The 24,925-nt window shown below is 41.4% G+C and overlaps 1 protein-coding gene across 3 annotated transcripts in view; it reads left to right on the top strand.

Moving 5' to 3' along the window:
• YIPF1 (Yip1 domain family member 1) overlaps positions 1 to 21,289 on the top strand; it is a 40,334-nt gene extending 19,045 nt beyond the window's left edge. For all 3 annotated transcript variants that reach the window (XM_030206577.1, XM_030206576.1, XM_030206575.1), the window contains exons 7-10: positions 3,922 to 4,088; positions 8,052 to 8,234; positions 14,136 to 14,227; positions 20,348 to 21,289. In XM_030206577.1, the coding sequence (XP_030062437.1) occupies positions 3,922 to 4,088; positions 8,052 to 8,234; positions 14,136 to 14,219 (434 nt within the window). In that variant the 3' untranslated portion in view covers positions 14,220 to 14,227; positions 20,348 to 21,289. The remainder of the gene's footprint in view (positions 1 to 3,921; positions 4,089 to 8,051; positions 8,235 to 14,135; positions 14,228 to 20,347) is intronic.
• Positions 21,290 to 24,925: the final 3,636 nt, after the last annotated feature.

Below are 24,925 nucleotides of genomic sequence, written 5' to 3'. Positions count from 1 at the left end.
TGTGGTTGGCAGCATGTCCCACCCCCATTTACTTCCTATTGGAGTGTGTTATGTACGCTAAAGGGTCCAGGATCTCTAGTGTGGTGGGGGGGAAGTCCACACTCAGCTGGTGGATCTGGCTGCCTTTGTCAAATCCCAAAGGTGACCTAATCTAATTATAGCCTTCATGCTAAAACACATCATGGTGGAGCATGTGTGAGAGAGGTTCCATTCTGGATACCTGAAAGCCCATTGTACATGAATTCTTGTTGGTTTTTGGCACATTTTACTGCTTTTGGCAGATGGACACTTCTGTGTAGCATCCTCCATTGTTTGTTTACAGTACATAAAGCAAGCACACTGGAAGATGGGCTATCAAATCCCATGCTGGATGGCAGATTGTAGTTGAGACATTATCAGTCTAAGGTAGCATAGCTTCACTACTACTACTACTACTACTTAACATTTCTAGAGCGCTACTAGGGTTACGCAGCGCTGTACAATTTAACAAAGAGAGACAGTCCCTGCTCAAAGAGCTTACAATCTAATAGACAAGTGAACGGTCGGTCCGATCGGGGCAGTCAAATTGGGGCAGTCTGGATTCACTGAACGGTAAGGGTTAGGTGCCGAACGCAGCATTGAAGAGGTGGGCTTTAAGCAAAGACTTGAAGATGGGCAGGGAGGGGGCTTGGCGTAAGGGTTCAGGAAGGTTGTTCCAAGCATAGGGTGAGGCGAGGCAGAATGAGCGGAGCCTGGAGTTGGCGGTGGTGGAGAAGGGTACTGAGAGGAGGGATTTATCCTGTGAACGGAGGTTACGGGCGGGAACGTAAGGGGAGATGAGGGTAGAGAGGTAGTGAGGGGCAGCAGACTGAGTGCATTTGTAGGTAAGAAGGAGAAGCTTGAATTGAATGCGGTATCTGATCGGAAGCCAGTGAAGTGACCTGAGGAGAGGGGTGATATGAGTATATCGGTTCTGGCGGAATATGAGACGTGCAGCAGAGTTCTGAACAGACTGAAGGGGGGATAGATGGCTAAGTGGGAGGCCGGTGAGGAGTAAGTTGCAGTAGTCCAGGCGAGAGGTAATGAGAGCGTGGACGAGAGTTCGGGTGGTGTGTTCAGAGAGGAAAGGGCGAATTTTGCTGATGTTAAAGAGGAAGAAGCGACAGGTCTTGGCTATCTGCTGGATATGCGCAGAGAAGGAAAGAGAGGAGTCAAAGATGACTCCGAGGTTGCGGGCAGATGAGACGGGGAGGATGAGGGTGTTATCAACTGAGATAGAAAGTGGAGGAAGAGGAGAAGTGGGTTTTGGTGGAAAGACGATAAGCTCGGTCTTGGACATGTTCAGTTTCAGGTGGCGGTTGGACATCCAGGCAGCAATGTCGGATAAGCAGGCCGATACCTTTGCCTGGGTCTCCGCGGTGATGTCTGGTGTGGAGAGATACAGTTGGGTGTCATCAGCATAGAGATGATACTGGAAACCATGAGATGAGATCAGGGAGCCCAGGGAAGAGGTGTAGATTGAGAAGAGAAGGGGTCCAAGGACCGATCCCTGGGGAACACCAACAGATAAGGGGATGGGGGTGGAGGAAGATCCATGAGAGTGAACTTTGAAGGTGCGGTGGGAGAGATAGGAGGAGAACCAGGAGAGGACAGAGCCCTGGAACCCAAATGAGGACAGTGTGGCAAGAAGTAAGTCATGATTGACAGTGTCAAAAGCAGCGGATAGATCCAGGAGGATGAGGATGGAGTAGTGGCCTCTGGATTTGGCAAGGAACAGGTCATTACAGACTTTAGAAAGTGCTGTTTCTGTCGAGTGAAGAGGGCGAAAACCGGATTGAAGCGGATCAAGGATGGCATGAGAGGAGAGAAAATCAAGGCAGCGGCTGTGGACTGCGCGCTCAAGTGTCTTGGAGAGGAAGGGTAGGAGGGAGATGGGGCGGTAGTTGGAGGGACAGGTAGGGTCTAGTGATGGTTTTTTGAGGAGTGGCGTGACTACAGCTTCACTGGCCACAAGCCTGGTAAGAAATGTGAAAGAATACATGTTGCCAGTTCTTGATCCATGCCAGTTTATGGTGGTCCTCTTGGAGGTGGGGCAATGCTTGTAATATTTGGTACTTCTTCATTAAGGTGTGCCATCCAGTACTTCATCCAGTGTGCCTTCCAGCATACTGGCAGGTGGCGTTTCACAGTATACCTGTCCTGTGTCAGGAAGTTGATTGATAGTGTGGGACATATATAACAGTTCTCTCTATTGTCTCTTACACATCTCAGCAGACAGCAATGAATGGTATGGATAGTGAATCACATGTTTGGCTTTTGGGCCAGAAGATGCATGAAGATTGGCCTAGCAGCACACAATGTGCGGGTGCAACAGCTGGGCAGGAGGGAGAGGCACTGAAACTCTCTTGAGTTGGCTGCATTATTTGAGATTGTAGTCATTCATCTCGGGGGCAAAGATTTGGATTGCATACCTAGATATCACCTAATAGACAATATCAGGAACAACACTGCACTCATAATGGCTTTGATGGTCAGTCTTATGTAATAAATCGGAGATTAACCCTTGCTTTCGACTGTACCACTCTTGTCTCTGACTGATGGACATCTAAATTGCCGTGGTGGCCTGTATGTGTTACTGGATAGTTGCCAACTGCCCAGAGTTGTTTTACTCTTGGATTCACTTATTGGACAAAGGGTAGGACTTGTTTTTGATGTTTTAAAGAGGGTTATCCAGCAGGTGATAGGGACAATTCCAGTTAGTGGATTATAGATTGTGAGAGCTCACAGGCAAGCCTAAGTCACAAGATGCCTAAGCCCCTTGGTGGGGTATAGTTAAAGAGAGGGCCAGTGATCCCTGCAGCAAGGATTCCTCAAGCATAGTCAATGTATGGTCGCTCTCTGTATCAGTCTGGTCCGTGTATGGTGGCAATCAGGGCCCTTGAAATGGCCATGGCTGACCAGAGGGGCAGGTAGCTTTGTTTACTTATGGTAAACTTTCCAGTAATGGTCTGTCAGCACGAACTTCTGGAATGGTCATGTTCTTGTTCACAGTGGGTTACTGGTCTGGAGTCCAGTGAGGGACATTGAAGACTTGCTGTTCTGGTCCTGGCCTCCTAATGCAATTTGTAGCTGGGTATTAGGAGACATAATTTAATAGGACTGTAATTATGAAATTAGGAGGGTTCAAGTACTTTGTCAAGTTTTTAACTGTTAATAAATCTGCACCCCAAAGTAACTCCCAACATAAAATTACAGTGTCATAAATAGACACTGTAATTTTATGTTGGGAGTCTTATGTGTAAAGATGTTGGATAATCAGTCCTGTCACTGGGAATTATCACAGCTGCCCTGGTTTTTAATGTGGACTAATTTTAATCTGATTGCATAGATATAATTTACGTGTGTGTGCTGGCCATTCCACTTTGTAAATGAACAACTAAGGGGCCTTTTTACTAAGCCGTGTAGGCACGTACGCGCATCCTACGTGCATCAATTTGGAGTTACTGCCTGGGCCACGTGTTAGCCCGTTTTTTTATGCGAGTCCACTACGCGCGCCAGAAAATAATTTTTATTTTCCTGTGCGTGGCGGAAACTGGGCTGTAATCGTCATTCTACGCACGTAGACGATTACCGCACGAGACCTTACTGCTAAGTTAATGGGTGGCGGTAAGGCCTCAGACCTAAAACGGATGCGTGTCAATTTTTATTTTGCTGTAAGTCCATTTTTGGTAAAAATAAGAAAAGGCCTTTTTTACAGGCGCGCTGAAAAATGGATCTGCTCGCACCCAAAATGCACGCCTACACTAGCGCAGCCTAGTTTTCAGTGCACCTTAGTAAAAGGACCCTTAAATTAACATAATTCGGTTTGCCACAAATAAAAAAAAAAGGTATTAAATCCTTTACAAAATCTTGCATTTTATCTGCGTAATCTTCTGTTTCCAGTGTCCATAGCAGCAACAGCTATCTATGCATATGCCTGGCTGGTCCCGCTGGCCCTTTGGGGATTCCTGATGTGGCGAAACAGCAAAGTTATGAACATAGTCTCCTATTCCTTTTTGGAGATTGTGTGCGTCTATGGATATTCACTTTTTATTTATATTCCAACAGCGGTGAGTATGTTGTAAAAATCAATTTATACAATGAACGTAGTAGTAGTAGTAATAAAAAAAAATAATTAGGTGAGAAAATATGCATTGTTTTGTTGAGTCCTCTGTTCATACCATATACTGTGCTTTTTGTGCAGATAAAATGAGTAGTTATATATGTTTAACCAAGTTGGAGTTTTGTTTGGTCATACTTCCTATAGGTAAACACACTATCAAAATGCTTTCTGATCTTGTTAAGTGCTGTCGAGTCAATGTTGATTCGTACTGACTTTGTGGATAGTTGTCCCAACTGTGTTTTGATATAACAGCTATGTATAGTACCAGCCTTTCAATCAAGGATCGATATTAGAGAGATGTTTAAATACCTCCGTGGCGGGAGGCGAGTCTTTCTTTTATGTGAACAAGAGGTTTTTATTCAACTGCAGAGTGCACTTACAAGACAAAAGCATACAAAAAAAGAAACATAACAAACCAAAGTTGTACAGAGAGCATCACATAAATCTAGCCTTATTAAACCTCCATATTTCAATAATATTTCTTGCGTATGTAAAAAACAAATAATTAAAAATAAAGGGGGGAGGTAACAGTGGCGTTTCTAGGCTGGCTGACACCTGGGGCGGATCGCCGATGTGCCCCCCCCCCCCTGGGGTGCAGCGCGCCCCCCCCCCCCCCGGTGCATTTTTACCTGCTGGGGGGGGGGGGGGGGGGTGCCGCCCGCCTGTCGGCTCCGAGTCCGCTCGTTCCCTGCTGCTCCCTCTGCCCCGGAACAGGAAGGAACCTGTTCCGCGCAGAGAGAGCAGCAGGGAGGGAACGAGCGGACTCGGCCAACAGGTGCGCGGCACCCCCCCAGTGGCGTGCACCCGGGGCGGACTGCCCCCACCGCCCCCCCCTTGGTACGCCACTGGGAGGTAAGAGGGCAAGGATATAACTGCAAGTACCAAAGGAGATCTCCAATGGTCCCTCTCAGAAAAATTCAAATTACGTACAGAGCCCCAAATTTTCTGCCATCTCTCAACAGGCCAGTCTTTTTCAATTGAAAGGAAGCTCTGGAATGAGGGGGTATACAACCCCATTGCCAGCTACCATCGAGCATAACTGCCACGTTGGCACATTTCTCCTAACTGCAAGTTAGTAGAGTCTAAGCTGTTGCTGTAAATCTGCTATCGAAGACTGAATTTCTAATTCTACTGATGCAGTTGTTTCAACTATAAGAATCATCAGGTCTAAACTACACTTATTAATAGCATTCCATTTTTACAGAAAGACTTGGTCATATGTGAAAAGTTTAGGCACTCTGTAAACCTGTAGGCCCCATGGAATATAACGAGTCTTATATTGCACCATGGTGCTACCATGTAGTTGAGCTTGAATCAATCTTTTATGTAAGTTGTGAAATTCAGACCAACATGATATCGAGTTTTGATCTTGCAAATTTAAGTTTCAACAATTTTATTGATGATTCAACAAAATAAACAGCCAAAAAAAGCTCAATTTACAATGAATTGAAAACAAAAGCATCTGAATAACAGCAAAATAATAATCTCATCATCAGAGTTTTAACATTTTTCTCCACACCTTACTCATTCCCATAACCATCCCTCAAGATTTAAATGTCAACACTTTTTTATTGATGATATTTAAAAAAAAAACAAACCTCAACATATTCTATATTCCCCCCCTCCACCCCTCATACGTCCAGATCTCTGGCAGTATGCATTACAACAACAATACTGATGTCATGTATAACGATCCAATCTTGATCTTGCAAATTTATTTATTTATTTAAATATTTCTATTCTGCACTATTGCAATTCTAGGCTGATTACAATTCAATATGCATAATTTTAAACATAAAACCAAAAAACATAAAGACTAGCATCATTCAGCAAAGCTATTCGTTGAGAAATAGCAGCAAGTTGTTCTTCAGTGTAACTAAAAGTGTCTTTATTGTCCTGTGCCACATTGTCACTATATAAACAAATAATTGCAACTATTCAATGTGGTCTAAACAGATATTATATAGCTTAGCACACTGTACAATCAAAATTAACTTTCTTACCAATTATGTTTTTGTGGCCCATCAGATGGTGGATAATAAGAGTGCAATTCATTCTTCTATCAACACCTTCATGATTTTAACGACAGGTTACAGATCACTAACAGCAGATCAGCATGCTTGAGGTTTTTCAGTCAAGGAGGAGAGTGGGAATGAAAACCAGGGTTTCCAGAGACAGGACCATAAAAGATCTTAAGTAAAACAGTCTTTATTGGTAATCAAAATGACTCAACACAACGTTGTGTTTCGGCCGGAAGGCCTGCATCAGGAGTCTGTGTATTTGTTTGAGAAAATGAGAGTTCAGGAATCACAGCGATTGGCCTTAATGGTCTTTTTTTTGTTGTTTAAATCTGTTTATTGACGTAAAAGTCACAAGAAACGAACATACTTAATACTTCAACAAGAATTCAATGCTAGTAATACAAACAACTATTCATCTTTCTTCAGTCGTCAGTGTTTTTCCCTTGATTTCCCCCCCCCCCCCCCCAAACCCACCCACCCCCTTTTTGGGCCGTGATGGTCTTTAAAAAGACCGTGGTATAAAATTCCAACTGGATAGTAAGACAAGCAATCTTGTGAAAATTGCTGAAAAAATGCTGATTACCAATAAAGATTGTTTTACTTAAGATCTTTTGTGGTCCTGTCTCTGGAAACCTTGGTTTTCATTTTCACTCTCCTCCCTGACTTGAGTTTCTTCGTGGGATCTCTTGAGTTCTCCACGCAGGTGGATTCTCTTTTGAGTTTTTTCAGTACCCTGGGGTGTGTATCATCCAATCCAGGTGATTTATCACCCTTTCTTAACTTGTCGATTTGGCTCAGTACGTCTTCCACTTTTACTAAGATTTCTTTCAGTTCCTCTGCATTGTCGCCCCTGAAAACCATTTCCAGTACAGGTAGATATCTTACATTTCCTTCTTAAGGACTGAAGCAAAGAATTAATTCAATCTCTCTCCTATGGCCTTGTGCTCCCTGAGTGCCCCTTTTACTTCTTAATGATCTAATGGTTCCACAGATTCCCTCACAGGCTTTCTGCATCTGATGTACCTGAAAAGATGTTACTATGAGTTTTTGTCTCTTTGGCAAGTTTTTCTTCATATTCTCTTTTAGCCTAGCACTTCAGAAATACGTAGTATCCATGTTACCTTTTGGGCTGGTTTTGAGCCCTTGGCACTGCATTTAAACCCCTGAAACTGGGAGATGGCAGACAGCATTGTATTTTTTTTTTATCTAGAAAATAAGGAGATATCACAAGAACTAGCATCAAAATGTCTGACTGAAAAAACAATCACTGAAATAATCAGGACGTTTTACAGAGGAAAGGCCTCAAGAAGCCCCCAGCATTACTAAAGCTTCGGGGGCTGGGCTTCATCATCGGTCAGAAAACCTCTGTAAATATGTCTATTTTCAATTTTTACTAAGTCGCTTAGTGCATTTGAATCCACACCAGATATTACTTAGCTTTATCAGGTGTTTAAACGTGCGTGTCCTTCTTACACTCCGACCACGACCAACGTGGTATCTCCTTATTTTCTAGATAAATATTCAATCGATTAAGGAGATTACCTCATTATATTTATAGTTTTGAGACAGCATTGCATTACCATAGACTAAACTAAATTGCCTTGCTCAAGAAAGCTACTGAGCAGAAGAGGGGGTTAAGAGTTGCCAGTGTTGACTCAGTGAGCAGCAAGTGCCTATATACATGATGGAATTAGTGAATTTGATAAACATGTTTTTTCTGCTTTACCATTTAGGATGAATCATTATGTACTTGAGTTGAAAATTGGTTTGTCTTCAATGTGGTTTCAGCTGTATTTTGTATAAAAGCGTTACATTTTTTTTTTTCTAAACAGTGGGTCAGAAGATCGTCACACTAGAGTTGAGCTAAAGGTATGTTTTCTCTTGTGCAGGTACTATGGATTATTCCTTTGGATGTGGTGCAGTGGGTTGTAGTTGTACTTGCCATGTGCCTTTCGGGGTCAGTATTAGTTCTGACCTTTTGGCCCGCAGTACGAGACGACAATCGGAAAATTGCAGTTGCTACTATAGCAGCCATTGTCCTGCTTGACATCTTGCTTGCTGTTGGCTGCAGAGTAAGTCACACATTTTCTTTCTTATTCAGCAATGCCTCCTTGTTTTTATATTACTTTTTTTTTTGTTACATATGTCCCCTGCGCTTTCCCACTCATGGCAGGCTCAATGCGGCTTACATGGGGCAATGGAGGGTTAAGTGACTTGCCCAGAGTCACAAGGAGCTGCCTGTGCCTGAAGTGGGAATCGAACTCAGTTCCTCAGGACCAAAGTCCACCACTCTAACCACTAGGCCACTCCTCCACTTAAGGTACTTTGCACCTTAAAATCCTAAATCCAGCTCGGACACATGTCTGTGGTGTGACCAGACCCAAGCCACACTGGGTCACATGTTCTGGTTCTGTCCCCATGTTCTGCAGTTGTGGGCTCAAATCTTAGGTGAGATAAAGAGATACTAGGGCCGTACAGTAAAGAGACACCCTTTGATACTTTTTGACGAATACAAATACGCTAAACCGGCTCTTCCGGTTTTCAGGTCATTTTTGCAGAGAGCAATGCTGATGGGAAAGAGAGTAATTTTGCTGCACTGGCGAGATACTAGAGCTCCTTCTGTAGGAACCTGGAGAATACAAATGATTGAACTCTTAAAGCTGGAGAGGCGTGGACTTTTGGACCTATCATCTGGAGAGGGCCAGAGGTTCCAGAGGACATGGGAGAACTTTTGGGACACACTGCAACCTCTGGCGAGGAGAAGAATCTTAAATTAGCAGTACCAGAGTAAATGTTGCAGATATGATCCGAAGATTAGACTACCTGTGCTGTGGGGAAGGGAGGGGAGGGTTGGGGAGCGGGAGGATGGTGGGATCGGGGGGGGGGGGGGAATGTGAAAAGACTTCATGATGTTAGAGTGTGTTGATGGTATTCGGTATTCATGCGGTTGCTTTGCAGAATTTGTCTGTTATTTACCGTTATTGTTAATAAAACAGATTTGAACATTTAAAAAAATCCTAAATCCAGCCAGCCAGGTAGTAATACTACACATTTCCATCAGGAGGCCCTAGGTTCATTTCCTTCACCACATCTCTGTTCTTGGGGCTAGTTGGGCATGCAACAGCTTTCACAGCTCTGGTGGAGTAAGGGGACAAGGGAGGTAAGCCCAAAATAGGTCAGCACTGATGTCCAGAGGCCAGATTTAGGGTCCAGTCTTCTAAATTTGTGAAAGAAGTAGCTCAGGACTGTCTCTGGAATAGCAGGGTTCAGATGGAAGGAATACAAAATAAGGGAAATAACTCAGGTAATTGTTAATAAAGGCTCATAACATAATAATCTGAAGGAGGCTGGTTGCAATTGAGCTGAAAGCCAAAAGAAACTGCCAGGCCAAAAAAACATAATAATCCCAAATCAACTGTGCCTTAGAATTGCTTAAGTTGTTCATGTTGTGTGAAGGTTTGTAGCCCCTCTGTGTGTGCAGCTTCTACCTGTACATTCACCTCCCCCCAGTCTCGTATAAAATGATTGGAACTTTGCTGCAGAGATCAAGTTTAGCTTCATCTCTAGCCAATGACATACTCAATGTACCCACTTTTCACCTCTGGTATATCACCTCATTCTCTGACTTAACTGTGCCATTGTAGCCCCTTCTGTTCTTATCCCAGGTTGGGTATCCTGCTCAGGCAGAGAAGTAGTATGGTAGAAGAAATTGCTGTATTAATTGCAGTACTAGTATCTTGAGAAGTGCTTTGCTACATCTCACAGATTCTGGACTGGTCTGGTGAGGTTGCTAAGGCAGGAAATTAATTACCTGCTAATTTCCTTTCCTTTAGTCCCATCAAGACCAGTCCAGAATCCCTACTATATCAAGAGTTATTATACTGTTCTAAAATTATAGTAATCTTGCTCTTTTGGTCTGATTGGGAACTGTTACTTTTTCTTCATGTTCAATTTTCTCCATCAGTTTAACTTTCAAAAAGCTCGTTTAACAACGTTAACAGGAATAGTATTAGTATGACATTTCAAGAAAAAAGAAAATCAGTTCATCGCTTTCCCCTTTGAAATACTGAAGATTTAAGTCTGCACAGTGTCCTTATTGGGCAAAGTACACAGGACCTTTTTTTTAAATCTTGTCTCCATCTGCTAATGGGTGGGCATAACCCACAGGTTCTGGACTGGTTGGTAGGATTACTGGATAGAAAATTAGCAGGTAAGATCTAATTTCTCCATTAAGTGACTTTGTTCTTAATAACTTCCACCATTTTGCCCGGTTCCGTTCTTAAGCTCACTGGTCTGGAGCTTCCTTGATCACCTCTGGAGTCCTTTTTGAAGAATGGCATTACATTTGCTACTCTCAAAGAACTGCTCTAGTGTGAGTATCTTCTTTGGTAGAGACTAAAGCAAAGAATTAATTTGGCTTTTCTGCTGTTTCCTTATCATTTCTAAGCACTCTTTTGCTCCCTTGTCATCTAGCCATCTAGCTGGCTCCTTTGCAGTTTTCTTGCTTTTGATGCACTTGAAAAATTTAATTACTGGTTGTTGCCTCTTTGACAGTCTAGCTCGCTCCTTTTTATTTTCTTCATTTGTACTTTGCTTTTCGTTGGCTTCAATTGTTTCTTTTACCTCACCATTTAACCTTGCTGTCAGTTGTTTTTCTTTAAACTTTTTCTTTAACCACATCTTCAAGGGTAGTATTTTTAAACAACCTCCGTGCTCATCCAAGCTGCTAACCCTTGTGTTAACTGCTACTTCTAGTTTTTCTTTTCAGATTTTCTTATTTTATCAGTCTCCTTTTTAAACCTTACACTAGAGAGCCAAATGAAATCCACAACAAAGAAAATGTTCCACTCAATGTGGAAACTCAAACGCGTGAAACCATTCTTCCCAAGGGAAACATTTCGCAACCTGATACAATCAATGGTACTAAGCCATGTACACTACTGCAACGGAATTTATGCGGGATGCAAAGAACAAATCATAAAGAAACTTCAGACTGCCCAAAACAAGGCAGCCAGGCTTATATTTGGAAAAACGCGATTTGAAAGCTCAAAACCCCTCTGAAAAACTGCAGTGGCTCCCAATCAAAGAACGTATTGCTTTCAAAATCTGCACCCTGGTTCATAAAATCATCTACGGCGAAGCCCCGGGATACATGACAAACCTCATAGACCTACCAACCAGAAAGACATCCGGATCAACACGAACATATCTAAATCTCCACTACCCAAGCTGCAAAGGACTCAAATACAAATCAACTTATGCATCCAGGTTTTCCTACATAAGCACACAACTGTGGAACACATTACCAAAAGCTGTGAAAACAACGTATGACCACCTAAACGTCCGGAAATCACTAAAAACTAACCTGTTTAAAAAGGTTTACCCTACCGATCCAACTTAAATGTCTGAACTCTGCAACACAACGAAACCAAAGCACGTAATGGTCATAACATAACTCTTCCGCTCTATGATTCCCAAATGTGTCTGTTCCACATGAACCTTATCCTACCACAACATCACTTTCAAGCTCATTTTCAAAGCACTTAGCCTCCCAAAGTTCCATAGAAGCCTATGGAACTTAGCCTCCCAAAGTGCTTTGAAAATATGCCTCTTTGTATTTGTTCATACCGGAGTTGGTGAACGCCTCTCCGGTACTATGTAAGCCACATTGAGCCTGCAAATAGGTAAGTGGGAAAATGTGGGATATAAATGTAACAAATAAATAAAGTTAAAATACTAATATAGTAGATATAATCACTGGATGAATTTTTTTAATGTTGATCTTGATTGCATTATAATCACTCTTCCCAGGTAGCCCCACTACAATTATCCTTTGCACTGGGTCCTGTGATTCATTAAGAACCAACTCTAATATACTTCTGTTTTTATCAATTTTGATACTAGCTGCTCAGTGAAACAGTCGTTTATGATTTCCAGAAACTTTATGTGCCTTGTTGAAACATCAGTACTAGAGTAATTGAAATCTCCCATTATTATTGTTTTGCCAGTTTCATTAGCCTTTCTAATCTGTTTGCAATTTCCTTCTCTGCTTTCGGTAGGGCGTATGTATGAATATACCCATTGCTATTTTTCACTTTTGTATTTGGAATTTCTATCCGTAGAGATTCTAAAGTGCAGTTTATATCCTATAGAGTTTTCATCCTATTCTGTTCTATGCATTTCTTAACAATTGGTGTGATTACAGTACCAGTTTGATCTTCTCTGCTGTGTTAAACCCATTGGTTATCCTCTTTCTACCAAGTTTGAGATGCTGATATTTGCAGCTAAATCTGTTTTTTGTTCCTATTAATCTCCTTGCTTATTGTTAGCATTTCATTAAAGTAATTTGGGAGCATTTTCTTAGTCTGCTCTTAACCCTTCTGAGCTATATCAGCTTTAATCATATCTTCTCTTTCAGAATAGTCTTAACTTCCTTAATTTAACAGGATTGAGAGATAATACCGCTCTCTGAACCATACACTTTTGAGCAGTTGTCGGTTTACTTCTAAGATCTAATATAAGAGGTGCTCAGTCTCCTTATTTTTAGCACCAGGAGCCTGGTACATTCTGGTTAAGATGGAACGTAAACCTTTGTAATGTGATCTTTCACCAAAATGTTCCCTAGTTCTTAAAAAACGTAAAGCCTGCTCCCCCTCCCTGCTCTATCTTCTCCATGCATTAACACTCTGAAACTCAGTCTGCTTGTGGTGTTTGTATGTGGAACTATTTCTATTCTGGACATTTTGAATTAGAATGTCCTCCCTAAAATTCTAAATTTTGCTTTCCAGAGCCGCCACCTTGCGTTTTCCTGTGTTCACTGGTACCTGCATGTTCCATGTCAGCTGACTCTTCCTCAACACACTCTAAAGTCCCATCTAGGAGGCATATAAGAGAGAAGCTAACAGAGTTTTGGATTTGGCATGGAAATTGTCCCGACCTCCGGGTTTGGATTTCAGCTGAAAGTGCCTGTGCATTTTTGGTGTAAACTGGTATCTGTAGCCCTGCCTGCTGCAAGCCAGCCTCCCCCCAGCACCCCTGTAGACCCTCCTCAGACCTACCTTATAAAGGTCCTGGTTGTCTAGTTGTGTTTTCAGGGCAGGAGCATCCTTAGTTGCTCCTGCCCCGTCGGCTGTGCTGTAAAAATGGCGGTTGCGACTTCCCACTGCAACCTTGCGAGAGTGGTGTGGGAGGTGGTGGCCACTGTTTTGGAATTAGGAACAGCCTGAGCAGCAGCGACTTGTTCAGGCCATTACCAATTCCAAAATGTTGGCCGTGACTTCCCCCTGCAAGACTGTGGGAGGTCACAGCTGCCATTTTGGAATTTGGAATGGCCTGAGCAAGAGCAAGTTGCATCTGCTCAGGCCAGTCCCAATTCCAAAATGGCAGCTATGACCTACAGCGGGAAGTTGCGTACACCATTTTTACAGCACAGCTGACAGGCATAAGAATAACTCAGGATGCTTTTGCCCCAAAGACACCGTTAGACCAAAGCCTTTACAAGGTAGGCCTGGGGAGGGCCTATGGGGGGGGGGGAGGGGGGGTCCTGGCTTGCAGCGGTAGGTGGCAGGGCCAGTTTTGGCTCCAGTTCCGACTGAAACCGAGCCATAGATTTTGGCCACATATTCAGTTTTGGTCAGCCTCTAGCATGAGACCCACTATCATCACACTAGACAGGCAGGTCATCACACCCACCAGCCGTCTAGCTATTTATATTTGTTTCCCCCAAAATTTGTGGTAATAGTCTTAGTCCATTTCCTGACAGATGTGGTACACCTTCAGGAAGTAGGTCTGTAATCGCTGTCAGATCTTTTCTTTACCCTATAGAATTCCTTGCCCTTATCTCTGAAAAGTATGCTGCGCAGTACAAGTGCTGAATAGTTGAGTTTTCAATGTGTATCATGCTGAACATCATTTTTTTATATACATAGATGTGTGAAATAATAATGTTTTTCTTTATTGCTCATTTTATTTAGGTATATTTTTATGATCCATTGGAGAGCAATGACATCAAAACAACTATACTTAATGACACAAAGATGGTGACAAAGACACATTAACTGCTTAGGTAATTGTTACTTCCATTTACCACTCTGTTTTTCTCAAAATTGAATTTCTCTTACAGTAATCTTGCTAACTTAAGGAGCACATTAGACATTTCCTGGTGTTAAGCTGTATTGGTTATTTGTTGAGTTTAAATTAGTAGTTATATTTTGTCAGTTGGTTTGTCTATATGCATTTGAGTTGCGCCGTGCTGCAAATGCAAATATTATGTATATTGGGACCCATGAGGGGAGGGAGAGAGAAAAGTAATTGGTAATGGAAAAGGGTATCCCTAGGAAGTACACCTCTAATTCAAGTAGACCAAAAACTACAGTTACTTACCTGAAAAACAAAGGATTTTCTTAGCATGTATGGGACTGTTTGCAGTCACTGCCTCTTTGGGCCTTCAGTATGTGTATGATGTATAAGGGGGACACTTTGGGTGTCTTATTTTATCCTACTATTTACAGAGAATTGCTGTTTTTTAAATCAATTAGTAGGATGAGATCAGCCACACTATTGATTTGTCTTTTTGTGAATTGGCCTTGGATTATGAGGGACAACCTGGGGGTATTGACTGTTGGTTGACTAGGACTTTTACAAAGGTTGGATGATATTTATCCCAGAGTTCAACGTCTGATAGACCTCACATATGAAGTTACGGTATCGTATCATTTAAAAGGGCCACAGTACCTGAGGACTGGAGTGTAGTCAATGTAGTACCAGTCTTTTAAAAAGACCTCCAGTGATGATCTGGGAAACTGGTAGAAGCTATATTAAAGGAGTATGGTCTGCAGTAAATTCATTTTGAACCTTTTATTCAAACCAGCAACTTGTTCAGGTCTTTTCCACTATTGGCCTCAAACCTCCTGACTTCCTTGGAATTAAGAACTACCTGGAGTAGAAGGTGGTCATATTTATTTCTGGGGCTCATTTCACTACGTCTTGGCTGTAGATGCAAAGGAGACAGTTCTTTACTATCTGGGAGAACTTTAGCCTGAAATGCTAGTTGACTATCCTCAGAACCCAAGATCTGATTGTCATCACCTTGCCATGCTGCATAGAAGAGTTGGACTTTGCTATCCTCCAGGGCTGGGAACATTGAGGAGTGGTTATGCTGTTCATTCTTTAAAAAAACAAAACAAAAACCCAGGGTCAGATTTGGATTGGAAGGTAGACTTGACTCTCTGCTGGCTCTGGCCCTGTTGTGGGGCTTCTGTGATTGTGTTGTTGCCGCATAATTGACTGTCTCTGCCTTTGGTATGGATTGTAATACCTTCTATGGTAGAAGAATTATTCTTTGTATGGGATGGGCTGCCTCATAGTTGTGTTAGCTTGCTTGGCACTGACGAGAAGGTCTGGAGAGTGAGGTTGTAGTCCTTTTTTATTAAGATTATTGCAGAACAGGATTTTGCTGGTACAAGCATGTCTACCAGCCTGGTGTGAACATCCTCACAGAGGCCTGATGCTCTAAGTCAAGCCATTCTTCTGCCCCCTTTGGCTACTGAGGAGGTTCAGGATATTGTGTTAAAGAAAAAAAATTATTCTCTCTCTCCTGGGGAAGGGTTAGTGTTTTTTTCTGATTCTGAAGACACTGGTACATGTATTGCAACCTGTAGAGTTTGTGTGCTGCTATCCCGAAAGCACCTGTAACACACATTTTCTAGAACACAAGGGTATCGCTTCTCGCAAATGGGTGATATCATCTTCCAGTACCAGACTGAAAGAAAAGTAAACCTAGCTGTTGAAGTAATCTAGTGTAGTGCACCATGCATCTGGTTTCCATGCATGGGTCATTGTATAGGGCCGTATCAGTTCCATCTAAAACTTTATCATTAGAAGAGCCAACTCCTAGGTGAAGTGGGCGAGTGTTGTGGTAAGAACACCTGTTACAGTTAAGCAACTTTTTCTGTAAGGACAAATAGGATGGCAGTTTACACACATGGGAATCCCTAGCTTCAGGTTGTCTTTAACAAAAAAAAGGGGGGAGGGGAGACAACAGAAAAACAGAGTTGCCAACAGGCAACAAACCTTAAATCTAACTATAGATATTTTGGTTATTTCTTTTTTTTTTTTTAATTAAACTTTTTAACAAACATAAATTTACAATTATGAGTGATAATACACTATTTGGAAATTATACATAATATAACAATAGAAATTCTTAAATTCAAGTTTCACTATCTATCGACCACTAATTAAAGAAATAATCCAAGATGCAAGATTATATAATCTTAAAGAAAATGTTTAAGGTAATACAAATAAATGATGCGCCTATCCCGGGTGTTCCCTCCATGTCTGTTAAACAGTGAACATATGGGGCTATACCACTACATTTACTTCTTCCCTACTTAGTAAAAATTCCTCCAATTGTTTAGGGTCAAAGAATTGAAACCGTTTAGATTGAAATACAATTCTACAAACACAAGGAAATTTCAATAGGAAGTTAGCTCCTATTGCCAAAGTTCTTGTGCGCAAAGCCAAAAAGTCTTTACGCCTTTTTTGAGTCTCTTTAGATAAGTCAGGGTAGATTCTTATTTTAGACCCCAAAAAATTTGAATCCAAGTGTCTTAATGAGAGCCTCAATACTGCATCTCTGTCCATTTCTAAAGCAAATGTGACCAATAAAGTTGCCCGCTTTGTTACAACCTCAAGAGACGACTCCAAAAAGGAAGTTAGATTCAACTCCCTACCAACCTGGAAAGGTTCCCCTGGTTTCTTACATGGATCAGTTTGTAGATAGAAAGCACGAGTTATTGGTGGTAGGGAGGTGTCTGACATACCCAGTATTTCAACACCATCTGAACAGGTGCAATCAAAGGTGAACTGGGAAAGTTTATCAGCCTTAAATTTAATCTTTTAGACTGATTCTCGAGATATTCCAGCCGTCTAGAAGTAAAGTTCTTATCTTTAATTAGTGTTTGACCCACAAGTTCCAATTTTAAAGCTTTTTCGGTAAGAGCTTTAATTTCCTTGGCTTGAGAATCAGTCTTTTTTAATTGAGAGAGTGCAGTTTCTGATAATGTCTTTATAGTTGCCGCATTTTTAACCACCAAAGATTGTAGGGAAGCATGTGCTGTAAAGGTTAAGTCCCAAAGTGACTCCAAGGTCACTACGGCAGGCTTTTCCATTTTCCCAAAAGTTAACACAGGAAGCGGTGCTTTAGCAGCCTGCTCCAGAATACTCACTGTCTGAGACAACAGCACAGGAGAAGATGTCATTTCTGGGGCTTCTAGGCTGGCAGCACCGTGATCTTCACTTGGCTCCAACAGGCTCCCTCCCTGGCCACTCCGATTTCCACTCTGGGCTGGAGCGCAAGGGCTCTGAAGAAAGCCTCCACTTCCTGGTTGTGGGGGGACCGCAGCCTCCTCAGACGGAGTGGAAACTCTCCCGGGACCCAGCGCGACTCCAAAGTCCTCCGGTTGCGCTTGTCAAAGCTGGCTAGACCCGTCAGGGAGAGAGGGAATCTCCCTGACTTTACCTCTCCGTTTCCCCATAGCGAGGATCAGGTAAGGAGCCAGGCGCTACAGCGTCGTATGGAGGAGAGTGAGACGCGTCTGGTAGCACGTCTCAGACCGTCGCCATCTTGGATCTGGTTGATATTTTGATTATTTCCAAATTGTTTTCATTTTAAAATGGGCCCTCTTGAAGATGCCATTGGATTTTAAACCGCAAGAGATTCTGCAGGGCAGATTGACCAGACCTGTTGAATCAGAAATCCCTCTTCAAACAGCAACATGGAATGATGTGGAAGTATGGACAGATGCGCACATTGCAGCTTTGCAAATCTTTTTCATGGAGACTGATTTCAGAGGGGACACTGAAGGCACTAAGGCTCTCACGTTATGAGCCTTGACCTGCCTTTCCTTTTGTTAGAGATAAAATACTGCTAATAATAAATCAAGATTCCTTGACAAAGAACTCTTTCCAAAACAAGAAAAACAATCTGTCAATCAAGCCATCCATTAAACAATATAGGGGATGTGAGTGATCCTTGGGGAGCCCCACAATCTGTGACCCAGGTTTCTACATGCCATGCATTTTGACCTGGTAGGTATGATTCTTCAAAAAACCTGCAAACCATTTAAGGTCCACTCCTCCCAATCCAGTAAAGTGTGATCTAGCAAGTCAAATGCACGACCTGTCAAATTGCATAATAAGTACTCGTCTCCCTACACTGATTTCTTTTTTGATCTCCGATATTAAAGTGACCATTACTGTCTCCGTACTGAAACCTGTTCTAAATCCTGATTGTGTTCTAGACAATATGTCATGATCTTCAAAAGAATATGGGCCTTCTCCCTTGCAGGCCTTTCAATACCACCAGCTTCGAGACCTCATCGTATGTAGGGCAAGAGGTGACCTAAGCTTGTGTGAGACCCTAATTGAACAAGAGCTTATGTGTGGGGGAGGGAGAGGTGGCATATCTAGACTATATAGGGCTCTCCTCTCATTCCGTAAACACATTGAGTACTATCTAGCTAAGTGGGAGAAGGCTATGGGTGTAACATACGAGTTTCCACAATGGGAACAGGTATTTAAATCTTTACTTCAGATTTCTGTCTCAGGTGCCTTGGTTGAGAATGGGCACAAAATACTTTACTGTTGGTACTACACTCCCCAGCGTTTGGCTAAGATGTTCCATTCCGGTTCAGCACTCTGCTGGTGTGGATTGGAGGGAGATATGTTTCACATTTGGTGGTCATGCCCGCACGCTCAAACGTTTTGGGCGGATGTTTTGAAATTTATCTTTAATGTAACTACAGCCAGTTATCCTATGAAAATGGACTTTTGTCTCCTTCATTTTAAGCCTCGTGGAGTTAAAAGGCCTATTCATCAATTTGCCACGCAGGTGTTTGTGGCAAGTAAGATGGTCTTAAAGGCAGCGTGGAAGAGCCCCACTCTCCCTGGCCTTCAGATAATTTTACGTAAGCTGGACAATATTCACTTGATGTCTAGACTCACAGCTATGCGCACAGGACATCTACTTAAATGCCATAAAATTTGGGACTTATATGTTCAATGGACTTCACGTCCGGATGCCTCCTCTTCATCTGCTACTTAGATCAGAGTGCCACCCGGGAAGGGGAGAGGGAGGGATTGGGGAATTGGGGCTAAATTGTTATTAGCATTTGTTTCTATGCTTTACTCAGTAGGGTTGGTTTATGGTTGTATTGTTCATTGACCATTCTGTATTACTGTATCATTTTTTCAATAAAAGGAAAAGAATGAAAAAAATATATATGTCATGATGTTCCAAGTAATATGTTAGTTGTTCCACCACAACACTCTCTATTGCCTTAATCAATAAGGGAATGGAGGCTATTGAGTGGTAATTACTTATGATGTGCCATGCCTTGTAGAATACTGTGCAGCTAGAGGTGCAAGAAAATTCTAAGTGGTGCCAATTAACTTCAGTAATTGGTTGTTTGCACCCAATTATTAGTAGTTAAGAGATTGTTGCTCAATAACTTGAGACCTATTTTAAGTACATAGCTTAGGTGCCTAAATTTGAGTTGTCTAAAATAGGTCCATTCATCTACACTGTAATTGTCTAAGGTACCAATATCTTGAAATTGGCACTGACTGCCTAACTTCTCTTGACCTGATCCTACACGAGGCTTCATCCAGGAGCCAAAATTTAGTAAAACCAGGCATCTAAATCTATTTGCTTAGCAAGGGGGTAATTTTAATCTAGGAAGAACCAAAACACTTCACTCCTTAGGTAAATTTATATTCTTAGTCTTCTGAATATTAATCTATAGCAGGAGTTCTCAACCCAATCTTCAAAACACACCTAGCTAGTCATGGTTTTCAGGATACCTACAATCAATATGCATGAAATAAATTTGCATGCACTACCTCCACTGTGTACAAGTCTATCTCATGAAAACTTGACTGGCTGGGTGTGTCCTGCAGACTGCATTGAGAATGCCTGATCTATAGTGATTGAAGTAATCTTGGGCATAGCTGGTTTGTGTCCTGCTTCGTACTGGGCCTGTTGTAGATTACTGAAATCTGAAATAAATGGCTTCTAAAAATTGTATCAAAATTGATGTGTATATAAATGGATAAAATCTTGATTTTTATAAAATGTTGCCCAGTTTCTAAAACAAATGTTCTTTATTATAATTGTATTTTCTAGGTACACCAGGTCCAAGATTTTAGGTATGGTTTTGCTGGAGGAAATTAAGATCAAGAACCTAAAAAGTATTGGACAACGAGGAGCTGTCAAGAGAAATTCTGTTCACTAGTGTGGAAACGCTGAAGGATAATCAATTATTTAGGCACAGAATACCTGGTCACGCCTTTGCTCCTCCTTTAACGTTATTCTTTAATTTCTGAAGTTTCCAATGGTATCATTTATTCGGTGTACATTATTTTCTGTTTATTTTTAAATAAAACATACAGAATACAGTTTTGTTAGCAAGGATTAGTGTGTTAACTATTTGATGTTAAATATTTATCTATAATCTTCTAGAAAGGATACTGGAAACTTATCAAAATGTAAACTCTTTAAAATATCTGAAAGGAAAGCAAGTATTTCATAGAGCCCAGTACTGTCATCCACAGAAGTGTGAGTGGTTGATTTGTTCATTCCATTTTTGTGTGGGCAGTGTATTGTTTGGTTTCTCTTTTTGGGGGCCATTAGGCATCCATCTGTACTGGGATAAGGTGCCATGAGCTTTAATTCACAACTATGTGGAATATTACTTTTTAGTTTTATAATTTCCAGTAGCCCAGTTGTTATGATGGTCCTTGACTGAGAGTCACAGAGCAAGGTATGGATATACCCTTATTCCAGCCAATGTATGACTCTGTTGAGCATTGGCTTCAATGATTTCCGCCCAGGGTTTGTGAACTCTGCTTCCATAGCATCCTCAGGCCTTTGTTGAACAGAAAATTAAACAGTCTTCCATGCAGCAGTAGACATTATTCTCATTTAGCCACCAGGCTATGTTTGTTTTAAAACTTCTTAAATATTTCATTTGCCCATTGTCTACTATGTTCATTTTTAAGGGAACATCTTTTTTTATTGTTATCCTTTCTCTGGAAGCCATATAATAAAGGTATAAATCAAAACAGATGTAGGATTATTATTTTCGCTTACTGAATATAGACACAAAGAATGAAATGGGTGAATAGGGGTTGTCTCAGTGGGCCAGCAGCACTACTTTCCAGGAGACCTGCAATTGGTTCCTGAATCCAGCTTTGACCTCAGTCTGTAGGAGGAGGGAGCCTCTGCCATTGCTCTGGATTAACACTAGCACCTTCCATCCTGCTTAAAAATACAGGTGCGCTGGATCCCCAGCAGAATTATGGTTCATGCCTCTCAACACAATACAACAAAACAGTGGGTAAAAAACCTGGAGTTCCAGAGTGAAGATGAACCAAACTTTATTAATCAGTATATTGACTCGACACAACGTTGTGTTTTGGCCAAAGGGCCTACATCAGGAGTCTAAATACTTGAGAATGATAATGATGATCCGGAATTAGCAATGATCTCTCGCATGAGCGTCTTAGACTGCACAGCCCAGACGCTCATGCGAGAGATCTGGCTCACACTTCAGAACAAAGGTCTTTTTTAAGACCACTACAATACAGACTGTATTTTACAACATTGCTAATTCCGGATCATCATTATTGTTCTCAAGTATTTAGACTCCTGATGTAGGCCCTTTGGCCGAAACACAACGTTGTGTCGAGTCAATATACTGATTAATAAAGTTTGGTTCATCTTCACTCTGGAACTCCAGGTTTTTTACCCACTGTTTTGTTGTATTGTGACTATCCGTGGGATTTCGTTGAGTTCTCCACGTTTGTGGATTCTCTACTCATGCCTCTCAACGACAGTTTTAGTGCTGTGATGAGGAGTGGAGAAAGGACAGTGAATAGCTGCACAAGAAATCTCATGGCACTATACACTTAAGATGGAACAAGTTCCAGTTTATTAGCAACAGTCGGGTGCAAGAAGTGGGAATAAAAGTGCAACAGGTTTACAAAAATAAATTGGTACCAAAATGATACTTCTAAGTTCATTCTGCTTCTAAGACTCATTAAACTACACTCACCCTCTTTTCTTCTCTCTGACCCTTCTGTGTTCCCTCTGTCTCCAAGAAACTCATTTTCTTTGTGAACTTCCAGGCCACTTCTGCTGCTTATCATTTCTGTAGTGCTAAAAGACTTGTACAGCGCCTCCCTTTTTGCAGTTTATCATGTTTCTCCATCACTGGATATGTGCCTATTCTTTCTTGGGTACAGAGGAAAGAAAATTGCCTGTTAGGCCACACAAAGACATAGCTTTTCCCTGTTTTCCAACTCCATGTTCCTTGCATTGCAAGGACTGCACAATTCCAAGACCCTAAGGGTTCCTCCCACCAGACCACTTGATTTAAACAGGTATACTTTCATTTGATCAAAGGAGTGTAGAAGTGTAACAAGGTGCACAAACATTTCTACAGTCATTTGAAATAATTTCATTGTCACTGGGAAGGATGGCCCAATGGTTACAGCACTGTACTAGAATTTGAGAGGTCAGGATTCAAATTGTGTCTCTCCTACAGGCGTATATAGTGATGATGAACAAATTACTTTATTTTCTGTTGCCTCAGATACCCATTTAGGTGGAAAGGTCCTTATGTTGGGGATTTATTGTAACCACATGCAGTTTGGAAGAAAGTCCTGGTTTAAGGCACCACATAAAGGTCAAAATGCTTGGAAATGTGTTCTACACATTTAAGGAACAGAAAAGAAGAGGAGCGGGGGAAAGTATGCTCTTTCCAAACAAAGGAGGAGACGTATAATGGGATAAAAAATATATTTATTATAAACAGGTTGACTCAACACAGCCGTGTTTCGGCGCCGGAGCGCCTTCTTCAGGAGTCTTCCAAGGATGTATCAAGTGCTTAAATCGTTGACACACCAAAAAGACAAAATAAAAAAGAACAAGCAGTTCCTTTTCTTTCTAAGTAATGGCAGTACTGCGTACAGCGAGCGTAGTGTGTAGTAACACGTCCAAAAAAAAAAGAAGGACTTGTTCTTTTTTATTTTGCCTTTTTGGTGTGTCAACGATTCAAGCACTTGATACATCCTTGGAAGACTCCTGAAGAAGGCGCTCCGGCGCCGAAACACGGCTGTGTTGAGTCAACCTGTTTATAATAAATATATCTTTTATCCAATTATACGTCTCCTCCTTTGTTTGGAAAGAGCCTACTTTCCCCCACTCCTCTTCTTTTCTGTGTATTTGTTTCGTGGGGATTGAGTGTACCTCCACACTTCTGTGTGGTAGTCTTTCGTATATTTCCTACACATTTAAGGAACATTTTTCCACTGAACCAGTCTGAAAAGGGAGGCTGCAACTTACTTAATGACTGTAACTTTAACCTACGGCTTAAATTACTTCATGGCAGCTACAATTATTCAGCAATGCTATCTGCACAGCACTTCTCAGTATAAATATCAAGGAGAGAGCCAGTAACACCTTTCTGTTCTGCACCGTGTGAATGAATATTACTGTTTAACAAGGCTCCTGCTGCTTGTGCTTCTGCTCTTGAAGCCATAATCCATGGTAGATAACGAAGGCAAAGTGGAACTAAAATTCAGCTATAGGTAAGATACTCTATGCAGTCATTAACTGAATATGATGGTTTTTAAACATAATTTTTACTTAAAAAAAACAAGTTCATAACAGTAGGACAAATATTGTATTGGTATGCTGTGTAGTTCTGTTCAAAGTTAACCCCGTCTAGTAACCAGTGCATAAGAAAGGTTAGTAGTCAAGAGAGATACGGCCCCACAGGGTTTACAAACTGAGTGTTAGAAAGGGGCAAGGAATCTAAATTAGCATTTACTTGCCTTCTTTCCACACAACTAAGTTTCATTTCTGTGTACTGTAAAAAGGGGGCTGTAGATGGAAGAAGCTAAGAGTACCCAAAACATCATGGGGCAGCAATAGTATCTCTGTTCCTCAAAACAGTTACTTGCCTTTTTTTTTTTCTTGGTTTTGTTATTTGCTGTTAATCAGTGGTAATTTTCTGCCTGGCCCCTTCAGACAATTGCTACTACTTAGACTTAACTGCAGTAATTGTGGCTCTGATCAAAAATTCTGTACAGTATTTAAAATTATCTTAGAATAAAGGTGCCTCCTTTTTTATATTATTATTTTATTTCTGCTTTCTTTAAGAGAATCAGAATTACATTGTCTCATATGCAATGCAATCAAAACAGAATTAATAGAATAAAAAATAAGCTTCAAACACAATTTCACATCAGAACCCTGTAAGATACCAAGGTGCAAGCAGTGGCAACATAATGCAGGATTTGACAGCTACCTGCATGGAGAAGGTATTCATGATAAAGAAGCCTATTTACTAAGGGGTCCTTTTACAAAGGCACACTAGCATGATTAGCGAGCGCTAAACGCTAGACACACCCATAGGAATATATGGGTGTATCTAGTGTTTAGCGAGTGCTTATTAGCGCACACTAAAAATGCTAGCGTGCCTTTGTAAAATGATCCCTAAGACGTTCGTAGTGCAGTAGTTGACAGAATTAACTGTCAGGGGTATCCACAATAGTTTCCCACTTCGTTAACATAGGAAATAAAATTCACATATATTAACAGTGCATGATAATTACATCTGTGTTAACATTAAGGCACGTTCTCTGCCCATGTTTTGTCCCATTCCATGTTAGCTGTTAATGCTGAAATTACTGTGCA

Source organism: Microcaecilia unicolor, chromosome 6 (assembly GCF_901765095.1).
Source record: "Microcaecilia unicolor chromosome 6, aMicUni1.1, whole genome shotgun sequence".
NCBI lineage: Eukaryota > Metazoa > Chordata > Amphibia > Gymnophiona > Siphonopidae > Microcaecilia > Microcaecilia unicolor.
This window is presented reverse-complemented; position numbering and strand designations above follow the sequence as displayed.